We start from the raw sequence: 22,682 nt of genomic DNA, 5'->3' as shown, positions 1-22,682 counted from the left end.
AGGAATGATGCTAGAGCTGAAACTCTAGTACTTTGGCCACCTCATTCGAAGAATTGACTCATTGGAAAAGACTCTGATGCTGGGAGGGATTGGGGGCAGAAGGAGAAGGGGACGACAGAGAATAAGATGGATGGATGGCATCACTGACTTGATGGACGTGAGTCTGAGTGAACTCTGGGAGTTGGTGAGGGACAGGGAGGCCTGGCGTGCTGCCATTCATGGGGTCACAAAGAGTCGGACAAGACTGAACTGAACTGAACTGAACTGCAGTGTCTCTGAGGGAGAATAATCAGGGTTAAGGATGCCCATGTGTGAATACATGCATTTTTCCTCCAGACTTCGTTATTTATATTCAGAATACTCCCAGATCTAACTCAGCTAGTAACTAACAGCTTTTGCCATTACCATACATCTTATTAAGCACCAGAGGTTGAACAAAGTTCCTGGGAATCTTGTATGAAAACACCTTAAAACAGCAGATTTAAGGGATGGTCTGAATACACCTGAACAACTTGCTAACCCACTGCTACCAAAGCCTGTGGCAGATATTGCTAGTTGATCACAGCAGCCTTTCAAATAGAATTTGCATGTGACTTCATCATTCAGGCACTGCTAAATTCAGAGTGGACCAGAACATTAAAAAGAATGAACTAATGCCATTTGCAGCAACATGGATGGACCTAGAGAGTGTCACATGAATTAAATCAAACAAAAAGGGAGAAATATCGTACGAAATCCTTTATATGTGGAATCTAATAGGAAATTATACAAGTGAACTTACAAAACAGAAACAGACTCGCGTACTTAGAGAACAAACTTATGGTTGCCGGGGGAAGAATGAGAAAAGATAGGGAGCTTTGGATGGACGTCTACACAGTGCTGTATTTAAAATGGATAACCAACAAATATCTACTGAGTAGCACATGGAATGTTAAGTGCAGCCTGGTTGGGAGAGGGTTTTGGAGTAGAATGGATACATGTATATGTATTACTGAGTTCCTTCATTGTTCACCTGAAGCCATCACAATGTTGTTTGTTAATTGGCTATACCCCAATATAAAATAAAAAGTTTAAAAACAAACAATAAAGAATTGGTGAGAGAAAGGCATGGAAAAGGCAATGGCAACCCACTCCAGTACTCTTGCCTGGAAAATCCCATGGACAGAGGAGCCTGGTAGGCTGCAGTCCATGGGGTCGCTAAGAGTCGGACATGACTGAGCAACTTCACTTTCACTTTTCACTTTCATGCATTGGAGAAGGAAATGGCAACCCGCTCCAGTATTCTTGCCTGGAGAATCCCAGGGACAGAGGACCCTGGCGGCCTGCTGTCTATGGGGTCACATAGGGTCGGACATGACTAAAGCGACTTAGCAGCAGCAGCAGCAGAGAAAGGCAATCAAATGCCATCCAGGTTTTATGTACTGCTCTGTGACTATTGCTATGCTCAGTTTTGCAAAAATGTGCTCAATAAACCCATTATAATCAGCTGCATATTCATCATTAAGATGAAAGTGTCAGCCTAAGCTTCTAGAGGCAACTAGGCAGCAGGATCTGAAACAAAACCTCAGGACTTCAGTAGTTCTTCAGAGCACAAAGAAGAAGCAGGTTTATGCCTTCTGGCCATAGCTGTCAGACAAGTGAACTTACAGAACAGATGTCCTTACAAAATAGATGTCAGGTGTCCTTCTTGCTGGTGGTTCCAGCAGTGACCTTAAGATATACTATAAGTTACTATTTAGAGAAAACAGAAGTGTTATTATTTATGGCACAGACCCACCACCTAGACAGAGAACATAGACAATTCTAATCAACTAGCTACCACATGTGGTTATCTGGGGTGTGTAGGAGGGGGTATCTGGATTGAATTTACAGTCTAACATTCCTGCAGCCTACTAGAGTACCAAAAATTCCAATATTCCACAGAGATGGGGCCAAAGTTTTCAGACTCTTCAGATGAAACATTGAGAAAATCCTGTACTGCTTCTTCATTAAAAAAGCCTCAGGAGGTGCCCTTCTCTCCACTTCTGTGTGGATGGGAAGTAGCCCTTCCCTAGGTATAAATCTTTTTTTTTTTTTAATTTTACTTTATTTTTATTTTTTATTTTTTTAAATTTTACTTTATTTTTAAATTTTACATAATTGTATTAGTTTTGCCAAATATCAAAATGAATCCGCCACAGGTATACATGTGTTCCCCATCCTGAACCCTCCTCCCTCCTCCCTCCCCATACCATCCCTCTGGGTTGTCCCAGTGCACTAGCCCCAAGTATCCAGTATCGTGCATCGAACCTGGACTGGCAACTCGTTTCTTACATGATATTTTACATGTTTCAATGTCCTTCTCCCAAATCTTCCCACCCTCTCCCTCTCCCACAGAGTCCTTAAGACTGTTCTATACATCAGTGTCTCTTTTGCTGTCTCGTACACCAGGTTATTGTTACCATCTTTCTAAATTCCATATATATGCATTAGTATACTGTATTGGTGTTTTTCCTTCTGGCTTACTTCACTCTGTATAATAAGCTCCAGTTTCATCCACCTCATTAGAACTGATTCAAATGAATTCTTTTTAATGGCTGAGTAATACTCCATTGTGTATATGTACCACAGCTTGCTTATCCATTCATCTGCTGATGGACATCTAGGTTGCTTCCATGTCCTGGCTATTATAAACAGTGCTGCGATGAACATTGGGGTACACGTGTCTCTTCTCTTCTGGTTTCCTCAGTGTGTATAAATCTTAATCACTTGTTCCTTCTGGAACAACACCTCTTTGAATGTACCAGAGACCTGCTTTTTCCAACAAAACTACTGAATGACTCCAGCTCATGTGCACCCTCAAATCATAAAACGTCTGAAGCCTTGTCTACACAGAAGACTGGATGGAGCTCATCACTTCCTTTTCTGCCTCCCCAGGTCCTACTGTGCTACCAAGTCACATCAGCAGAACGCCACACACCTGGACTCTACTGCTCCCCATCCATCCAAACACCTCACAAGACCACACCTCACAGGAGTTCAGCTAGTTCTCTTGATGAGTGAAAACTTCTAAAGCTTTTATAAAACAGATGATCACTATCCTTTTTGCAAATAATTAGAATAAGTATCTCTTAAGCATTTTTATTATTAAAAACAAAGCACACAAATGCCACAATAAAGGGGAAAAACTCCTTTGAATGAACTTAGATTTTTTTTCCACTTGGTAGATACAAAGAATCATAGGACTCAATATGCTTCTCTTCTTGGCTTGGTTTCTAGAAGGTTAAGTTGGTATTAATTTGTTATAATTATTCATGATTCGGGTCTCTGATATAAATATTTTCCTTCCTTATTTTTTGGCTATAGTTCTTACAACTTTTTAAAAAACATATAACAATTCTGCTTTATTTTTTTGTTTTAATATTGATGAAATATGTACATTAATAATCAGATAAATTCAATTATTTCATCATCTGTGATTACCCATAGTATAGAAGGATTCATCATAAAATGCGTTCTCCATTATTATTATTTTTTTTTTTTTGGCTGTGCTGTGTGGGATCTTAGTTCCCCAACCAGGGATTGAAGTTGTGCCCCCTGCAGTGGAAGCACAGAATCTTATCCACAGGACCACCAGAGAAGTCCCTGTTCCTCATTATTCTACAAGTAGGAAACTGATTGGGGTAATAGACCAAATGCCTACCAAACAGATTCCCCGTCCTGGGTCCTCCCAGGGGAATATTTTTCATATAGCATCTCATATAGTTTTCCCATATAGCATCATTTATACGAGAAGTTTTGAGAAAGGAGGGACCACAAACAGTGTGGGACCATCACAAACTGGTGATGATAAAGAATGAAGCTGAAAATAATAGGACTTATCTTTCCAATACATTTAACAGCTGCAACTTACTCGGACATGTAAATGAATGTATTTTTCAAATATATCACTTCTGACACACATTTCCTTAATATCTTCTTTCCTTTTCTTAATCTCTTACTATCCTTGTCATATCTAGTAGGAGAAGAAAAAAATGTCATCTTTAGCAGAAGAAAAACTCCTATTTTCTTTCTACAGTAGTTCAAACATGATGAAATGTTTTATTTTTAAGAAAAGTATCTATAGAGTGGATAATCTGTTAGGCAGTATGTCATAAACAAGACAGAACGGTCCCTGTCCTCACCGTGCTCACATTCATCTTCTTTGTGCTAAAATGCAAAACTGCAGCTGACCTGTTAAAGGCCACACTGACTCACAGTGGCCATCACATTCAATTACATAATGTCAACTTAGTGAGAAATTCCAGAAGATAAGACTCTCTGGAATTTCAAGAGTATAGTTAATTATAGCATAAATGGAAGCCAGCCTGCATTGCCATCCCAACCTGAGAGTACCAGTACTCACCTGCAGATTCCAGGCGTTTCACATCTCGTGATGACCTTAAGAAATACCACTGGATAGCAAAGAAAATGATGCCAAAGGGAATCACAAGTACAGTAACCCAAGGAATCACAGCCACCATCACGCCCATCACACCAATCACAAGTAAAAACGTCTGAAATGGCAAAAATAGATACAGAGGGCTCCTTAGGAAGGACACTTCTCAAACTTTAATGGGCTGTTTTGTTAGGATTAAACTCCTTTGCTCGAAAGACTTGTTGAAACAGTAAGGAATGCTTTTGCATCTTAAGAAATAAAACTATAGGAGGTCCTCATAATGTTTATTATATGAACCAAACACTATGATAAGAACTTTCTCAGTATTCTTGTTCACTTGCTAACTTAAGCCTGACTCTTTGTGACCCCATGGACTGCAAAACACTAGGCTTCCCTGTCCTTCACCATCTCCCAGAGTTTGCTCCAACTCATGTCCATTGAGTCAATGATAACATTCAACCATCTCACCCTCTGTCATCCCCTTCTCCTCCTGCCTTCAATCTTTCCCAGCATCAGGGTCTTTTCCAATGAGTTGGCTCTTTACATCAGGTAGCCAAAGTATTGGAGCTTCAGCTTCAGCATCAGTCCTTCAATGAAGAGTCAGGGTTGATTTCCTTTAGGATTGACTGGTTTAATCTCCTTGCTGTCCAAGGGATTCTCAAGAGTCTTCTCCACCACAGTTCAAAAGCATCAATTCTTCAGCTCTCAGCTTTCTTTATAGTCCAACCCTCACATCTATACATCACTACTGGAAAAACCATAGCTTTGACTAGATAGACCTTTGTTGGCAAAGAATGTCTCTGCTTTTAATACACTGTCTAGGTTTGTCATTGCTTCTCTTCCAAGGAGGAAACATCTTTTAATTACATGGCTGTAGTCACCGTCTGCAGTGATTTTGGAGCCCAAGAAAATAAATTCTGTCACTGTTTCCATTGTTTCCCCATCTATTTGCCATGAAGTGATGGGACTAGATGCCATAATCTTTATTTTTTGACAGAGCTCCCACAATTAGGAGTCCAGAAGCATCAAGGGGTGAGTTTCTAGATGTCTTCATCCCCTGGGGGACTGGAGGAGACCCATGAGGGGAAGACTTCATGCCTGACTCACATCTGTACCTCAGGACCTCAAATCTATTTCATTTGTTGAAGGGAAGGAGGGAGAGAGGGAAATACCCTCACCACCTCACACACACCTGACTCACAAACTTAAAATCCAAACAACCAGCAATATATCCTCAGACCCTACATTCCAGATGGACCTCTCTCCTGCTTCAGTCAAACTCCTTCCAAAAATAGCCTGTCTTCACCTCAACTCCCTCCACGCCTCCTGCATTTGCAACCCTTTGCAGTCTGGCCTCCTCCCACCTGAAGCCTGTTCCTTGAGTCACCAGAAGCCTCCTGATTTGAAATCAACTGACAATTTTCCACAGACTCACCCTCTCATTTGAGTTGAACAGACTCGTCCTTCCTTGGCTCCCCAGCCTACTTCCTCTTTTCTCACTTGCTATTTATTGTGTGTCTCCTCTCCCCTTTCTCTCTGCTTTCTCTCTGAGTATCGAACCTTCTTATCTTGACCCCTAAAACTGCTTCACTCTCCCTGGGTTGCCATCTTCACAGATTCAACTAATACCTGCTCAGTGAAAACTACACAGGCTCCATGCTCATCCCAGGTCTCTCCCTCGAACACCAGACTCTTACTTCCAATGACCTGCAGGTCATCTCCACCTTCAACTTCAAGATAATTGAACTACAGGGCAGAGCTGAGATTGAAAATCAGTGAGACTAGAATTTTATCTCCTCATTACTGAGACTGGATCCTACAGAAATCAGGTAGCATCTATCTCTGTCCTTCCCTATGTCATGCAAAAATATGTGACGATTCTGATAATGACTACTAACTAACCAAATACTAAGCACACGGAGGAAACCCAGCCTTGGCCTAGCTTGTCATTAACAAAGATACAGAGCCTTTCACAAAATCTTTTCAAAGCTATTCACAATCATTGTTAAAATATAGCACTGTTTTTAGGGAAGAAGTGTTTCTGGGGATAAATTATGTAGTTAAACTCAGCAGGATGTACTTATAAAATCAGTTTGTGAAAGAGGAAAAAAAAAAAAAAAAAAGACCAGACATCTCTGCAGTAAAAGCACTCTGCCTCCTAATCTCAGCTTAATTCACATTGATAACAGTGAAAGCCATGCTCACAGGCTACACTGTCTGCAGTCAGATATTGACTGCTGCATTTCTGCGCTCAGCTTTTGATAATGCATTTCACTTCTGAAATTAACAATTGGAAAGAAAATGAAAATTTTCCACAGATTTAATCACTAAAAATTTGACAGTATTAAATAACAGAAAAAAAAAAAAAAAAAAACACTCCACATGAGCAACTGTACTGAGCGAAGAAATGAGAGCTGAGATGACCCAACATCATTCTTTAGAACCTCAAATTCACAGACAAAACAGAGGCTGGATGACAGTATTCCTGTAGGTCTCTCTCTCTCATTTTTTTAAGACCCTTTAAGACAGCAATCAACTTGTTAAAAGAAAAACTTCCTACAAAACAAAAGACATTTTATGAGATGGCTTTGATCGTGGAATTGAATTACTGGCTTAAAGGCTTTATATCTTCAATAACTGCTCTGTATTGTACTTGTTGAATTCCCTGGTGGGTCACTGGTAAAGAATCCACCTGCCAATGCAGAGACGCAGGTTTGATTCCTGGGTCAGGAAGATCTCCTGGGCAAGGAAATGGCAACCCACTCGAGTATTATTGCCTGAAAAATCCCATGGATGGAGGAGCCTGGCGGGCTACAGTCCATGGGATCACAAAATAGTTGGACACAACTTAGTAACTAAACAACATTGTCCTTGCTAAAGTATGAATTTCACCTTATTTTTACCACTCTTCTCTTGGTAAGTAACCACACCTGGCTTTATCCAAATAAAACAGTGCAGTAAGTATTTGTCCTCTGTGGGAATACAATGTATCAGCTCATGCTCAGTCCTGTCCAACTCCTTGTGACCCCATGGACTGTAGCCCACCAGCTTCCTCTGTCTATGGAATTCTCCATGCAAGAATAGTGGAGTGGGTTGCTCTTTCCTCCTCCAGGGAATCTTCCTGTCCCAGGGATCAAACTCACATCTCTTGCATCTCCTGCACTGGCAAGCAAATTCTTCACCACTGAACCACCTGGGAAGCCTAATACAATGCATAGTTTAGTTAATCTAGGCTCTCTTTCCAGGAGAGGTGATTATTTCTATATTGTGAAAGTCTCACAGTAAAGGGAATCCAGTGAGACACCTGGAAGGCAGAGGGAGAACCAATTGCCCAGCATGTCAACTGCTTCAGAACAACCTTGATGTCACTGTGTAGCCACTCTTGCCCCAGGTGTTTCTCATGTTAACTCAGCCTCCCAATCACAGCTGCACCTCTCTCTCATAAGCATGACCTTACAGAAGATAACAGGACACATTGCCAGGCTGAAAGGCCCACCCTCAGTCCCTCTGAAATGGCCTTGAGAAACAGGCACTCTACTATTCCCTGTGAGAACTCTGAGAGGATTGGTACGTTACCTGGATGAAATCTTGAAATATCTGGGGCAGTAAGTCATCCATATGCCCAATGTCTTTGGAGAAACGATTTAAAATTCTTCCTGCAAGAACAGGATATGAGAAATTACTCATTTCCTCAGATAGGAAACAAACAATTCACAAACAAATCAAAACACTGTTTGTAAAGTATATGTATTTAGAGACTTTCCTGGTGGTACAGTGTCCCCAGTGCAAAGGACATAGGTTCAATCCCTGGTCCAGGAAGATCCCACATGCCACAGAGCAACTAAGCCTTCACAACTACTGAAGCCCCTGTGCTTAGAGCCTGAGCTCCACAGCAAGAGAAGCCACTGCAATGAGAAGCAGGAGCACCACAATGAAGAGCAGCCCTGCTTGCTGTAAGTAGAGAAAGCCCGTGTGCAGCAACAAAGACCCAATCCAACTATAAATAAATATATCTTAAAAGCAATCTTGCAAGATTCTTCTTTCAAGATTGCAAAGCAATCTTGAGAAAGAAGAATGGAACTGGAGGAATCAACCTGCCTGACTTCAGGCTCTACTACAAAGCCACAGTTATCAAGACAGTCATCATACTGGCACAAAGACAGAAATATGGATCAATGGAACAAAATAGAAAGCCCAGAGATAAATCCATGCACCTATGGACACCTTATCTTTGACAAAGGAGGCAAGAATATACAATGGAGAAAAGACAATCTCTTTAACAAGTGGTGCTGGGAAAACTGGTCAACCACTTGTAAAGGAATGAAACTGGAACACTTTCTAACACCATACACAAAAATAAACTCAAAATGGATTAAAGATCTAAACGTAAGACCAGAAACTATAAAACTCCTAGAGGAGAACATAGGCAAAACACTCTCCAACATAAATCACAGCAGGATCCTCTATGACCCACCTTCCAGAATACTGGAAATAAAAGCAAAAATAAACAAATGGGACCTAATTAAAATTTAAAGCTTCTGCACAACAAAGGAAACTATAAGCAAGGTGAAAAGACAGCTGTCAAAATGGGAGAAAATAATAGCAAATGAAGCAACTGACAAACAACTAATCTCAAAAATATACAAGCAACTCCTGCAGCTCAATTCCAGAAAAATAAACGACCCAATAAAAAAATGGGCCAAAGAACTAAATAGACATTTCTCCAAAGAAGACATACAGATGGCTAACAAACACATGAAAAGATGCTCAACATCACTCATTATCAGAGAAATGCAAATCAAAACCACTATGAAGTACCATTTCACTTCAGTCAGAATGGCTGCGATCCAAAAGTCTACAAGCAATAAATGCTGAGAGAGGGTGTGGAGAAAAGGGAACCCTCTTACACTGTTGGTGGGAATGCAAACTGGTACAGCCACTATGGAGAACAGTGTAAAGATTCCTTAAAAAACTGGAAATAGAACTGCCTTATGATCCAGCAATCCCACTGCTGGGCATACACACCGAGGAAACCAGAAGGGAAAGAGACACGTGTACCCCAATGTTCATTGCAGCACTGTTTATAATAGCCAGGACATGAAAGCAACCTAGATGTCCATCAGCAGATGAATAAATAAGAAAGCTGTGGTACATATATACAATGGAGTATTATTCAGCCATTAAAAAGAATACATTAGAATCAGTTCTAATGAGATGGATGAAAACTGGAGCCTCATTATACAGAGTGAAGTAAGCCAGAAGGAAAAACACCAATACAGTATACTAACGCATATACATGGAATTTAGAAAGATGGTAACAATAATCCTGTATGCAAGTGAGCAAAAGAGACACAGATGTATGAAACAGTCTTTTGGACTCTGTGGGAGAGGGAGAGGGTGGGATGATTTGGGAGAATGGCATTGAAACATGTATAATATCACATAAGAAATGAATTGTCAGTCCAGGTTCAATGCAGGATACAGGATGCTTGGGGCTGGTGCACTGGGATGACCCAGAGGGATGGTATGGGGAGGGAGGTGGGAGGGGAGTTCAGGAAGGGGAACACATGTACACCTGTGGCGGATTCATATTGATGTATGGCAAAACCAATACAATATTGTAAAGTAAAAAGTAATAATAATAATAAAGAAATGATAAATGGTTAAAAATAAATAAATAAAATAAAATTATAGGTCAAATTCCCTCTAAAAAAAAAGAAAGAGAAAACAGGATGATACCTAAAAAGAAACAAAACTACCACTAAATGTCAGTGGGTGGGGAGTTGAAACTGAGCCCTGATTTTTAAAAGAATGGAGGAATCTTGTGGCAGTATCAAAAAGGGTTGATGGATTTCAGTATGTTCCCTCCCTTTAGATCCATCCCATCTAAGACTCATTCCAAGTGCTAAGTTGGTAAATAAACAGTTGCAAAATACCCAAATTAATCCTATGTTACACTAACTTTGCTTTAGTTGTCAAGATTAATTTTCCCAAGTGATACTCTTTAAATCAACATAATTATAATCTCTCTGTAATTTTTTCCCTCCAGATCATTCACAGCACCTCACATTTGGGGGAAACTGTGAGTTTTGACCATTTCCAAGTTGTGAGTTTACTACTGGGGTAATAAAGTCATTATTTTCAGAGGTGTACCAGGTGTGACAAGCACAGACTTATGAATAAGCATCTAAGAAGATCAGAGGGATGTAGGCAGGAAAACAAATATATTACTAAATCACTAAGGATCACTTATCATTGATTTTATTTCCCTTTTCAGAATCCACAACAATAGTATATCCACAATGATATATATAAAGGCTGCAGGATTAGAATATGAGAACTAGTTTCTATTAAATATCTAGTGCAAACTTAAAACGCCACTTGCCACATCAAACAAAGGATTCTGCAACCATGAGGACTCTGCAGCCACCCTACAAGGGTGGTGCACCCTGAGGAGATGCAGGATGAGAAAGCAGAGGGTACTGGCCCCAGACAGGAGAGGTGCACATCAAAGGAACTGCAACAAGGAGGAGCCAATACTGACTCCAAGCTGGATCTGTTTCTTTGACCATTGCTGTTCACTGCTTTTGTTAGGGAACCCTGACCCTCTGCCTCAAAGTTAAACTAAAGTGGCTTTTTTCAGCTCACAGGGGGACAATCTGACCCTCACCACCTATGAATGGCTGTAGAAAAGAAAAAATTAACGAATCCCCTCCAATTTTGCAAGGCAAATGGCTTTACTTCCTCACCTCCTCTCCTCTGTATTCTATAAAAGAACCTGGCATCCAGACCCCAATAAGATGGTTATTTTGAGACATTAGTCTGCCAGGCTTCCAAATAAAGTTGCTATTTATTTCTTGCTTTAACACATCAGCTGTAAGATTTACTGGCATTGTGAGGCGAGCAGAGTGAGCTTGAACTTGGTAACAAGTAACCCCACTCCATGTGGTTCTCTCTTCATGCCATCACACATCAGAAACAAAGACACCATAAACAGTCTATTACAAATTCTAGTTTTGAAAATAAACACAGGGAAAAGTTCAACTTAGTGTACCTACAAAAGAGTAAATAAGTGATACTCTGAAACCTTTGGGTGTATCTTTGCAGCATTTAATTAGGCTTCTATTTCTTGAAGGAATGAAGTTCTGATAATAGACACAGGATGAAGAAACAATATATATACTAGTGTGCCTGCTGCTCTAGGATTAGTGAGCTTGAAGATTTAAACTTGGTTCCAAATCCTTGAATAATAAATACATCAGCATCTGGAGAAGCCTACAGGTCATCATCAGCCTGTTCAGCTGTGGTCAGGAGCACTCAGAGGCTGTGATAACAGAAATTCAGTCCCACTTGATGCTCCCAAATTTATAACCATAGCTTTCACATTAACAGGCAAAGTAAAGTAGAGCAGCTTCACAGCCAAAATAGCATGGACTCCTCCAATCACTTCCTCTCTATGACTTCATAATATGATGAGATCTATGTGAGCCTCTGCACCTTACCATCCTGTGCTCCACACAGTGCCTGGACTAAATGACATGTGTTGAATAAATCTGCACAAGATGCTGCCCTAAACAGTCTTATTTAATCCTCACAACAGCCTTGTCAAACAGGAAGGGCAACTGTTATTCCCATTTCACAGGAGAGGAAGTTCCCAGAAACTATGTCATTATCCTTACTAAGGTTCATTAGCTACTGCCAGTGTGCTAAATGCTATGAATATATTAACCTGTTTAATGCCCACAAAATCAAGATATTGGTAAGTGTGTGAATAATATCCTCATTTTATAGGTAAGAAAATCGAGGCACAGAGAAATTAAATAATTTGCACATAAGTATTAACATAAATATAACTGGCTATTACTACTAGTAACTAGCACCAGGACTGAACCCAGGAAGTTGGCTCCAGAGTCCATACTTATAACCATGACAATATCCTGCCTGGAGATTTGCCTGCCCAGTAGTATCTACCTACTTTGACCTTGATCACACAGCTAGTTGATGACCAGGCAACTCCTGTCCTCTCTCCAGTCACATCCCTGCCTTAACAGGTCCTGTCAATCATGACCTGCAAAAACAAACCTGCCCTGGGCCTCAACACAAGTCTAACCAACTGAACAGAGTGGGCATATATGCTGATGAACTACCTGTTTGTAGAAACTCACGTCAGGAGACTACCTTGCAAAGCAAGACAGGTCAAAGGCCTCAGAATGGAGGAAACAACCACTGGGAAACCTTCAGGGACACCCTTACTTAGTAATGAAAATCCACCTGCTATGTACCACAAGACCTCTTAAATGTAACCAGAATTCCATTGTAAAACTAGAGGGTTGATTTTACTGAAGAGGAGGTATACCTTTCACTGATCTTGCATTTAAATTAATTTTCCATTGCAATTCAGATAAACCTCAAAATATGAGCACATGCCAGAGCTCTGTGGTCCCAGAAATGGATGGACAATGAAAGAAAGAAACACACAGCCTGTCTCCTGTAGAGATGTTTCTGGAAGAAGGTCATTCCTAGTTAGCTTAACACCATGTAACACGCCCAATGTTCCAACAACTAGTCGAAGACATTTCAACACATTTGCATTGTATATTGGGTATATATAACAAATGAATTTCTAAATCATCCTGCAAAGTAAATGTTATTTTTTTTACAGACATGCATAAATTGGAATAAAAGCTTATATGCTCCTATATTCAGATTTTTTTCCTACCAAGAAAAATTATTAATGAAGCTTTTTGTACAAAATGAAAAACCACGGACAGTGATTTTCTTCCAAGCATATCTTCCATTTTCAAATATGAAAATGTAATCAGGCACTAAATGTGTTAATAAGACATATTCATTGAGAAGTTTCATGTCTGACTTACCTATTGGATTTCTGTTGAAAAACAATACCGGAGCTCTCAAAATGCTCTCCAACATTTTGTTGTGCAAAGTTTGTGAAGAATTAGCAAGGACATAGAATAACAGCAGAGACCTTGTGATGCCAAAAAGGAAGGTAGATACAATTAACCCTGAAATAAAGAAACATCAATCAGCACAAGATCTCTGTCTAATCCTCAATGATGCTGAAGCATGGTAGGCAGTTTATAAAGACACAATGCATTTAATTCTATAGGTAAAATTTACACAAAAATTTACATACACATAGAATAAATAAAATTTTATATGTAAATATATATATATAGTAAATTCTGTAAGAGTTTAATGCTTTCACAAAAATACATTTATAAAGAAGAATATAAAAATCAATGTTTTCCTCTCACTAAATAGAAACAACACAGGGGTAAAAATATCTGTTACCTACAGTTTCATTCTAGGCTTTCCTAATTCAATTACAAGTTCTAATAAAAACTCACAAGATTGATAATTGCAAAAAGTAGTTGATCTTCTCTCCACATTTCAAATTTCACTATTTACAAACATGTCCCACAATCTAAAAGTGATGTATGCTTTGGTACCAGCATGTGAATTAACAGGAAATAGGAGAAATGATTTACCATTTCCCTGTAATTTACAAGGAAATTTACTTCCATGTAAAGTAGCTTCTTAAGAACCTACTGTATAGCACAGGTAACTCTATTCAGTGCTCTGTGGTGACCTAAATGGGAAGGAAATCCAAAGAGAGGATATTGTATCATTGGTTCACTTTTCTGTACCACAGAAACTAACACAACATTGGAGAGTGAGTATACTGAAATAAAAATTAATAAAAATTTAAAATATTAAAAATAAAGTAGCTACTCTAGGCCCAAGTAACTTTAAAGAGTATAAAAAGACCACGTTAAGTTGCAAGTGGACAATCTCTTAAATAACTGAATTGTAAGAAACTACAAATTATATTCTGGCATGAGATAATTAATCTAAACAAGCAATTCATCTCTCACTAAGTGTTTGATAGAACCCCAAAGCATTTGTAAACAAATATAATCATGCAAATTTATGTTTTATCAATAACATAAATGAACTCTACTATGCATATAAAGGGCTTCCCTGATAGTTCAGAGGTTAAAGCGTCTGCCTGCAGTGTGGGAGACCTGGGTTCAATCCCTGGGTTGGGAAGATCCCCTGGAGAAGGAAATGGCAACCCACTCCAGTATTCTTGCCTGGAGAATCCCATGGACGGAGGAGCCTGGCGGGCTACAGTCCATGGGGTGGCAAAGAGTCAGACATGGCTGAGCGACTGAACTGAACTGAACTGATGCATATAAAAATTAAAAGAACCCTCTAAACATCTCTTCAACCCACAATGGTAAATAGAGTTGGAGTAGCTTCTGTAATAAATATTCCATCAAACACTTTTTTCCATTCAGCTGACCAGTATTATTTAAATTCTGAAAGCTGCTCAAATTCCTGAATTCCATTAACAGCCATTTGCCTTAAGCCCACCATCCGATATGGATGTGTAACAGAATACCTCCCTTCTTCTCTAAGCTCTCATTGTCCACCAATTCAGAAGGTAAACTGCTGGTGGATTCAAGTTTCTTGACAAGCAATCAACAAAATAAATGCCAAATTTCAGTGAGTGGATTTTTACATAACACACTCTTTGTTAATCTTTGTACAAGCATTTGTACAAGCAAACTTTGAAAAGCATTTTCTGTGAGGATATTTAAATTTTTATTTAGTTTTTGTTTTAATTTTATTAGGGTATAGTTGCTTTACACTGTTGTGTTAGTTTCTGCTATACAATGAAGTTAACCAGCTGTAGGTATACATATATCCCCTCCCTCTTAGACCTCCCTTGCCCCCATCCCTCCCGTCTAGGTCACCATAGAGCACTGAGCTGAGCTCCCTGTGCTACACAGCAGCTTCCGACTAGCTATCTGTTTTACACATGGTAGTGTATGTATGCCAATCCTAATCTCCCAGTTCATCTTCCCCACCTCCCTACCCCTCACTGTGTCCACACATCTGTTCTCTACATCTATGACTCTGTTCCTGCCCTGTAGTTTTATATGTACTGTTTTTCTAGATTCCATATATATGCATTAATATAAGCATTTTGTTTGTTTTTCTCTTTTGACTTACTTTACTCTGCATGATAGACTCTAGGTCCATCCACATCTCTACAAATGACCCAATTTCCTTACTTTCTATGGATGAGTAATATTCCAGTGTATATATGTACCATAAATGAAATGAAAAGACAGTCCTGAGAATGGGAGAAAATAACTGCAGACTAAGCAACTGACAGGGATTAGTCCCCACAATATACAAGCAGCTCATGCAGCTCAATATCAGGGGAAAAAAATTAAAAATGGGCAGAAGACCTAAATAGACCTTTCTTCAAAGAAGACATACAGATGCCCAAGAGGCACGTGAAAAGATGGTCAGCATCACTATTAGAGAGATGTTGATCAAAACTACAATAAGATATTACCTCACACCAGTCGGAATGGCCATGATCAAAAAATACACAAACAATAAATGCTAGAGAGTGTGGAGAAAAAACAACCCCCTTGCACTGTTGGTAGGAATGTAAATTGATACAGCCACTATGGGGAGCTGTATGGAGGTACCTTAGAAAACTAGAAATACAACTACTATATGACCCAGCAATCTCACAACTGGGCCTATACCCTGAGAAAACCATAATTCAAAAAGACACATGTACCCCAATATTCATAGCAGCAATATTTACAAAACCCACAGCATGGAAGCAACCTAAATGTCCATCAACAAATGGACATTTTAGATGAAGATACCCTTTAAGTAGTACATAATGCGATATATAGTCTAAACATTCTTGTGAATAGAGACAGTCCTGCTAATATTAGTCTGGCACACCAAATGTTAAATTAATCACACAGTTGGGGAGGAGATAACACTGTGATCTCAAGATAAGAAAGAGAAGGAATCTGATCCCAGGCCCTGGATTTCCCCTGTTTAGCTTCTCTAGTAATTAGTGAAGCCCAAGAGATGACCAGTGTGGTAAAGGGGAGCTTTGCATACCTGGTAGGGAATAATGCTTTTAACTGGGACCCATGCTGCCAGAGGATTTCACCCAAGATCAATAAAAGCCAGGGGTTATTTAGACTGAATTGGAACATCCTGAACCACAGGGTGGGGATTCATTTCTAATCCCCTTGCCCATCCATATAGTGGATAAAAGATTTAGCTAAAGCAATCTATTTAATAGACAATAGCCATGTATTTTCCAGGGGCTGATTTTCTGAATGTGCAATACTGGTTTAACTACCAAAATCCAGTACAGAGCAAATTAAGAGTCTTCATTCAACCTCTTTTCTTCTAGTAGATCTTTAAAATAATTATTCTAATTAATTCACAGAGTAAATGAGACTAAGACAATCAGTTAATACATTACTGAATTACTCTAGAAGCCCTAGTTTATCACACAGACTCTTTATAAACACCTTGCTGCTGCTGCTGAGTCACTTCAGTCGTGTCCGACTCTGTGCAACCCCATAGACGGCAGCCCACCAGGATGCCCCATCCCTGGGATTCTCCAGGCAAGAACACCGGAGTGGGTTGCCATTTCCTTCTCCAATGCATGAAAGTGAAAAGTGAAAGTGAAGTCTCTCAGTCATGTCCAACCCTCAGTGACCCCATGGACTGCAGCCTTCCAGGCTCCTCCATCCATGGGATTTTCCAGGCAAGAGTACTGGAGTGGGCTGCCACTGCCTTCTCCATAAACACTTTAGACTCTGCTATAATGGAGCAGATGACGCAACTTTACCTGAATAAACTCCTAAGAACCAGTTCAGAACAAACATTACATCTGTGGCTTCTTCTACATATGTCCCAAAATACAGGCCACTTTGTACATTCGCCCTATGAAACAGGGAAGAAGAAATATTACACTATAGATTATATATAGAATTTACACAAATATCAAAAATTTTACCTCAATTCAAGAAATGTATTTTATGCTGTAAAGTGTTTCCCAGCTCACAAGACCCTGTGTGTATCTCCCCTTTAAAAATCTGAATCAGTTTTCAAAACTGTCTGTGAAGACAGACTTAGAAAAGGAACTTACAGTTGCTGAGGGGAAGGATAATTAGAGAGTTTGGATGGTCATGCACACATTGCTAGATTTAACAGAGGTAACCAACAAGGATTTATTGTACAGCACATGGAACTCTGCCCAGTGTTATGTGGCAGCCTGGATGTGAGCAGGGTTTGGGGGAGAATGGATACATGCATATGTATGACTGAGTCCCTTAGAAGTTCACCTGATAGTTCACCTGAGAGTTCACCTGATAGTTCACCAACTATCACAACATTGTTGATCGGCTATACTCCAATACAATATTAAAAGTTCAAAAAAAGTAAAAAAAAAAACTTTCTGTGAAGAAGCTGCTAGAGGGAGGGACATGGGAGAGATCACAGGGGGATCACACACCACCCACAGGAACTTTCATTTTTCTTCAGGGAAACTACGTGAGGGTCAGTCCCCCTGACTTTGTGGGAAAGTGAGGCTTTGTATAGACTTTCAGCACTTTCAGTCAAACCAGGAATCACTCACCAGTTTAAAAGCCACCAATCCTGCAGGACGTAGGCAACCTGGAGCAGGAAACAGCAGTCATTCACACACTGACATCACTGAGCCTCACACCCCGCTCACTAGGAAGGGGGACGGAAAGGCTCCAGAACGTGGAGATGGTCCTTCCAGCTCAGGTCTGCACCAAGCCCCATGCCCAGATGACCACAGGTCAGGGGAGAGCATGTTACAGTTTAACATGTTTAAAAGAAACCCCCTTTTCCCTAGAAGACTTTGCTCCCCAAATATAATGTATTTCAATGCAAATCCAAGTAGACTGTGAAAGGCAGTAATAACAGTACAAATGTTAGGATTTTTCAAAGCAAAAAGCTTGACAGGTACAGTGATGGTCAGTTCCAGTGTCAGCTTGGCTGGGCCAGTCTCCAGTGATTCAACCAAACACTGGTCTAGATGTTGCCGTGAAACTACATCCACTAGTTTGTGGATGTAGTTCACATCCTTCATCAGAAGTTAAGTAGAGGAGATCACCCTCAACACTGTGGTTGCCTCATCCAGTCAGTCAAAGGCCCTTAGAGCAAAACCTGAGGCTTCCTGGAGGAGGAAGAAATTCTGCCTCAAGACATCAGGGTCAGCTCCTGCCTGAGGTTCCAGCCTACAGGCCTGCCTTTCTGATTTCACATTCACCCAGCTAGATCCCACAACCTCATGAGCCAATTATTTGAGACAAATCTCTTAATACACAAAAAAATCATAAAATGCAGTATAAATAGTATGTAAATATCAACCTGGGTACACAAATCAAAATAAACGCCCTTACGTACCTGAGCTGCGATGTTTACTAGAATAAGGAAGATGATGACAGACCAGTGAGCACCAGCTGTGAAGTAACTTGCATAGGTCTTAAAATCCACTTTTCTTTCCAACTGGTCTTCTAAAGGTAGTGTAACCTGTATGTTCTCAGTCTAGAAGGGAAACATGGCAGTGAGAGATGAAATTTTATATAATGAACCCCAAATTTCAAGAGTTCAACACTGCCCTCCACTGCAAAACTGTGGGGAAACAGACACATCGCATACACTGGCAGGAGTGCAGGATGGCCCATCTCCTATGGAGAAGGGTGTGGGAATATCTAGCCAAATCACATATGCATTTACCCCTGGACACAGCCATCCTACTTCTAGAAATCTATTAGAAATAAAAGAATATCCTCACAAGGTTATTCACTGTTGGGTAGCTTTGCTTAAAATAGATCATGACTTTCAGCACACACACAACAAAATCAATTAATGTAGAAATGCAGAAGTTTGCTCTAAAATAACACACAAAATGATATGGAGCTAATATATCCCTCTAGATGACTTGTGTCACTCAATGATAGAAACAGAAAACACAGGCTCAAAATACTAGCCAAATACAGTAAACTGAGATCACAGAGAGGGCTGGAATAATCAGTTTGGATAGCACATTGCAAATGTATGATCTGAATCTATTTGATTCTGAAATTTCAGAGTGATTCTTGAGTTTAGAAAGTTAACAGCTAATCCCAGTAATTATCAGAATCAGCCAGGCTCCTGGGTTTGGATATCAAAGAACATCTGTGTATTTTAAGGGAGCTCTAGTATATTTCTGCATTTCTGTCTGGAGCACTTAGAATGCATTATGGAGTCACGGGAGCCTAAAATGTTCTACTCTACCCTGGCCACTGGATCCAAGGTTGATAAGATGTGGTTGTCGGTCTTCAAGGGGAAGAAAGGAGAACGGGAACTAACACCAAAGTGTCTATCATGTGTCAGGTCCTTTGCACGTTACCTCTGACCTATCACAAACCATCTGACACCAAGGCAAAATACTACCATTAGTCATATGCAGTGCTAGAACATTCCAACATACAGGAAAAATAGATGATTTACTATGGCAACAGCAGGACTCAGTCTAAGGTAGTCTTCATATTAAGCTTCTGGATGCATAAGGGAAGTTGGGAGCCATGAGAGCAAGTAGGACACAACCATGGTAAACTGAAGAGTTCTCAATCAGTGTGAGCCACATGTACCCAGAAATGCACAGCAGTGCACCCACTACTGACCTCCATAAGGTTTTCCAACTACACCCAAAGGAGAACCACAAACAGGCTTGCTCCCTTCATGCTTTCCCATGAATTCCATGGAATAAGACTTTGGGAACTTAAGGGTCTACTTTGGGAAAAATGAAGATATCATTAGAGAAGCAGACTGAAGGTCCATGAAGCCACCAAGAGCAGAAAGACCAGGGCACACTGATGGATAGAAACTCACATCTTGGTCTTCTGGAGCTACATCCTTCCATGAGGGTCTAGGAGACTGTAGAGACCAACTCAAAGACTTGGAAATCAGAGTGGGAGTTCCTGGAACTGGAGATGGTTCAGATTGCTTATTCCCGTTGTCAAAAAGGGAAAGAATATCTACCCTAGATTTCAGGAACTCAGAGTAAGTCCCCCTTTTCACTGTTTTGCCCTAAAATAAAAAAAAAAAATTGAGAGGAATTAATTTACATTTGATAATATTAAAACAAGCTAAATACTAGTCAAGAAAAGTTATGTGGCCTTAAATTGTGGTTTTTGTAAAAAAAAAAAAAAAATCCCTGAGTCTAGAAGTCTTGTTGAAAAATCTAGTTCAGTCAACTCAGTATAGAACTGAGCATTGTGTTCTCTGCCAAACCCTGTGTTAGGTGCTAGGGGATATGAAAGAAACATGTGCTTGTGTGTTTAAAATGCAGGTCATTGACCTAAGTACCCTGGGCACTTGGGGAAGCAAAAAGCACAGAGTTTGGTGTAAGGATCAGCACAGTCTCTACAGACAACATGGGAATTGAGAGAAGCCTCCCTGGTGGCTCAGACAGTAGAGAATATGCCTGCAATGTGGGAGACCTGGGTTCGACCCCTGGGTTGGGAAGATCCCCTAGAAGAGGGCATGGCAATCCACTCCAGTGTTCTTGCCTGGGAAATCCCATGGACAGAGGGTCCATGGGGTCACAAAGAGTCTGACATGACTTGAATGACTAAGCACATACAGCACATTAGGTGAGAAGCAGAATTTTTAAAAACAGTCAACTGGGGAGGATATTCCAGGAAAGAAATTTAAACTTAACCCAGAGGTGGGGACCAGCACATCTGCATATGGGTAAGAGTCTCTCATTAAATCTTCACTGACCACTGTCACTGTCACACTATCATGTGCCCGGCTGGGATAACAGGAACCAGTCCCGGACAGAAAATCCAAGAGAGGCCTCTCCTTGGTCTACAACTGTCCCCAGACACTCAGCAAGTTTCCAACTTAAAATTCAATATTCCACCTTTTAAAGTAATTAAACAAGGAGGCCATGGGGCTGGGGTGGCTCTAAAGCCTTGGCAGTCTGTGTCCACAAACCAAAACCTAAGCCAGAATCAGTGCACTCAGATCCGAGAGAAAAACTTAAGACCAACCAACCACAAGCAGCCAACCAGCCTTCCCCAAAGCAGGCAACTGCTTAAGCTATAGCCAATCTCATCATGTTCTTCGAACACGAGTGACAGATCCTTGCACAGTTTCCCTCCCTTAGAAAGTCATATAAAAAAATATGTTTCACTATTTTCTGACCCCTAAGCAAGACACACCTGAATCACTCAGTGGCAAACAAAACATATAGGAGAAAAATCCCAGGATGCAAAACTCATCAAATGCAAGCAGCTCTGGTCAACAGTGGTAAGATGGAAGACGACTCCGGACCCTGGTTGGGACTCCTCTCACCCTTTCCCCTGAGGTGAGCCAATGGGAGAAACCCAGTGAAGCATCTGGGTACCATCTGATACTTCAGAACTAGAAACGTATGTAGGATATGGTGTGTCTTGTTCCACTTGGGAGGCAAAATTCATACACCTCTTCAAGGAAATTAGTGCTCACCACTTGATATCTGTAATATACACAATGAAATGACTGGTAGTACAAAGACAGCAATTTCACTCAGCAGCCAAGCACTGACAATTCCAAGGGGACAAGGGGGCAGCCATCCCCCCCTCTGCTGTGAGAGACGGACCAAACAAACACTAAGGATGGACCCCACTCATGCAGGAGTATTCACCAGTGGACAAATAGTTGTTTTGTTAGTAGTAAAATTGGGGGTAGTGTCCTCAAAGGAAGTAATAAGGGGACCCTAAAACATCTAGGGATGGAATAAATAGGTTATTCTCTTGCCCACTGATCCTGTGCTCATAACACTGTCAACACTGGGATTTGCACACTAGAATTGCACTCTCTGCACATGAAATCAACTGCTCTCAAGCTCAGAAAACCTTAACCACCACCCCCTTCCCATTCCTAGAGGAGCAGGTAGGAGTCAACACATGGAACTGCTTCCAGAGAGACAGAGGTTCTGCATTCTAATAATCTTTCTTAGAGCAGAGATTCATTTCTTAAGTCGAGAATTTGACCAAGAGCCTGTGGAACAGTCAGGGATTAATGACAAAGGTGCTAAGACACAGAGGCAAACAAGCCAAGGAGTGAAGCGTCAAACGACCTCTAAGTCTGAATACTTCTCACTACTCTCCACCCCACCCCCAACCATGCTAGGAGTTGTGGGTTGGATGGTGCCCCCTCCTCAAAAAGATAAGTTCACACATGACACCTGTGAACATGACCTTATTTGGAAGCAGGATCTTTGCAGATATAATCAAGTTAAGATAAGGTCACCCTGGAGTAGGGTGACCCTATATCCAATATGACTGATGTTCTTATGAGACTCAGACAAACATGGGGACAATGACCATGTGACATCAGAGGC

General features: G+C 40.5%; 1 protein-coding gene across 1 annotated transcript in view; it reads right to left on the bottom strand.

Moving 5' to 3' along the window:
- LOC147361875 (ATP-binding cassette sub-family C member 4-like) overlaps nt 1-22,682 on the bottom strand; it is a 122,192-nt gene that overhangs the window by 64,305 nt on the left and 35,205 nt on the right. Inside the window, exons 11-17 of the mRNA XM_086328419.1 lie at nt 20,183-20,380; nt 18,713-18,853; nt 17,916-17,953; nt 17,127-17,221; nt 13,294-13,440; nt 7,994-8,073; nt 4,385-4,535 (exon numbers count right to left, since the gene is read on the bottom strand). Of these exons, the coding sequence (XP_086184545.1) occupies nt 4,385-4,535; nt 7,994-8,073; nt 13,294-13,440; nt 17,127-17,221; nt 17,916-17,953; nt 18,713-18,853; nt 20,183-20,380 (850 nt within the window). The remainder of the gene's footprint in view (nt 1-4,384; nt 4,536-7,993; nt 8,074-13,293; nt 13,441-17,126; nt 17,222-17,915; nt 17,954-18,712; nt 18,854-20,182; nt 20,381-22,682) is intronic.

The sequence above is a fragment of the Bos grunniens genome, chromosome 12 (assembly GCF_055505025.1).
Source record: "Bos grunniens cultivar Pamir isolate PY7600 chromosome 12, Bosgru_T2T1.0, whole genome shotgun sequence".
In the NCBI taxonomy this organism is placed as follows: domain Eukaryota; kingdom Metazoa; phylum Chordata; class Mammalia; order Artiodactyla; family Bovidae; genus Bos; species Bos grunniens.
This window is presented reverse-complemented; position numbering and strand designations above follow the sequence as displayed.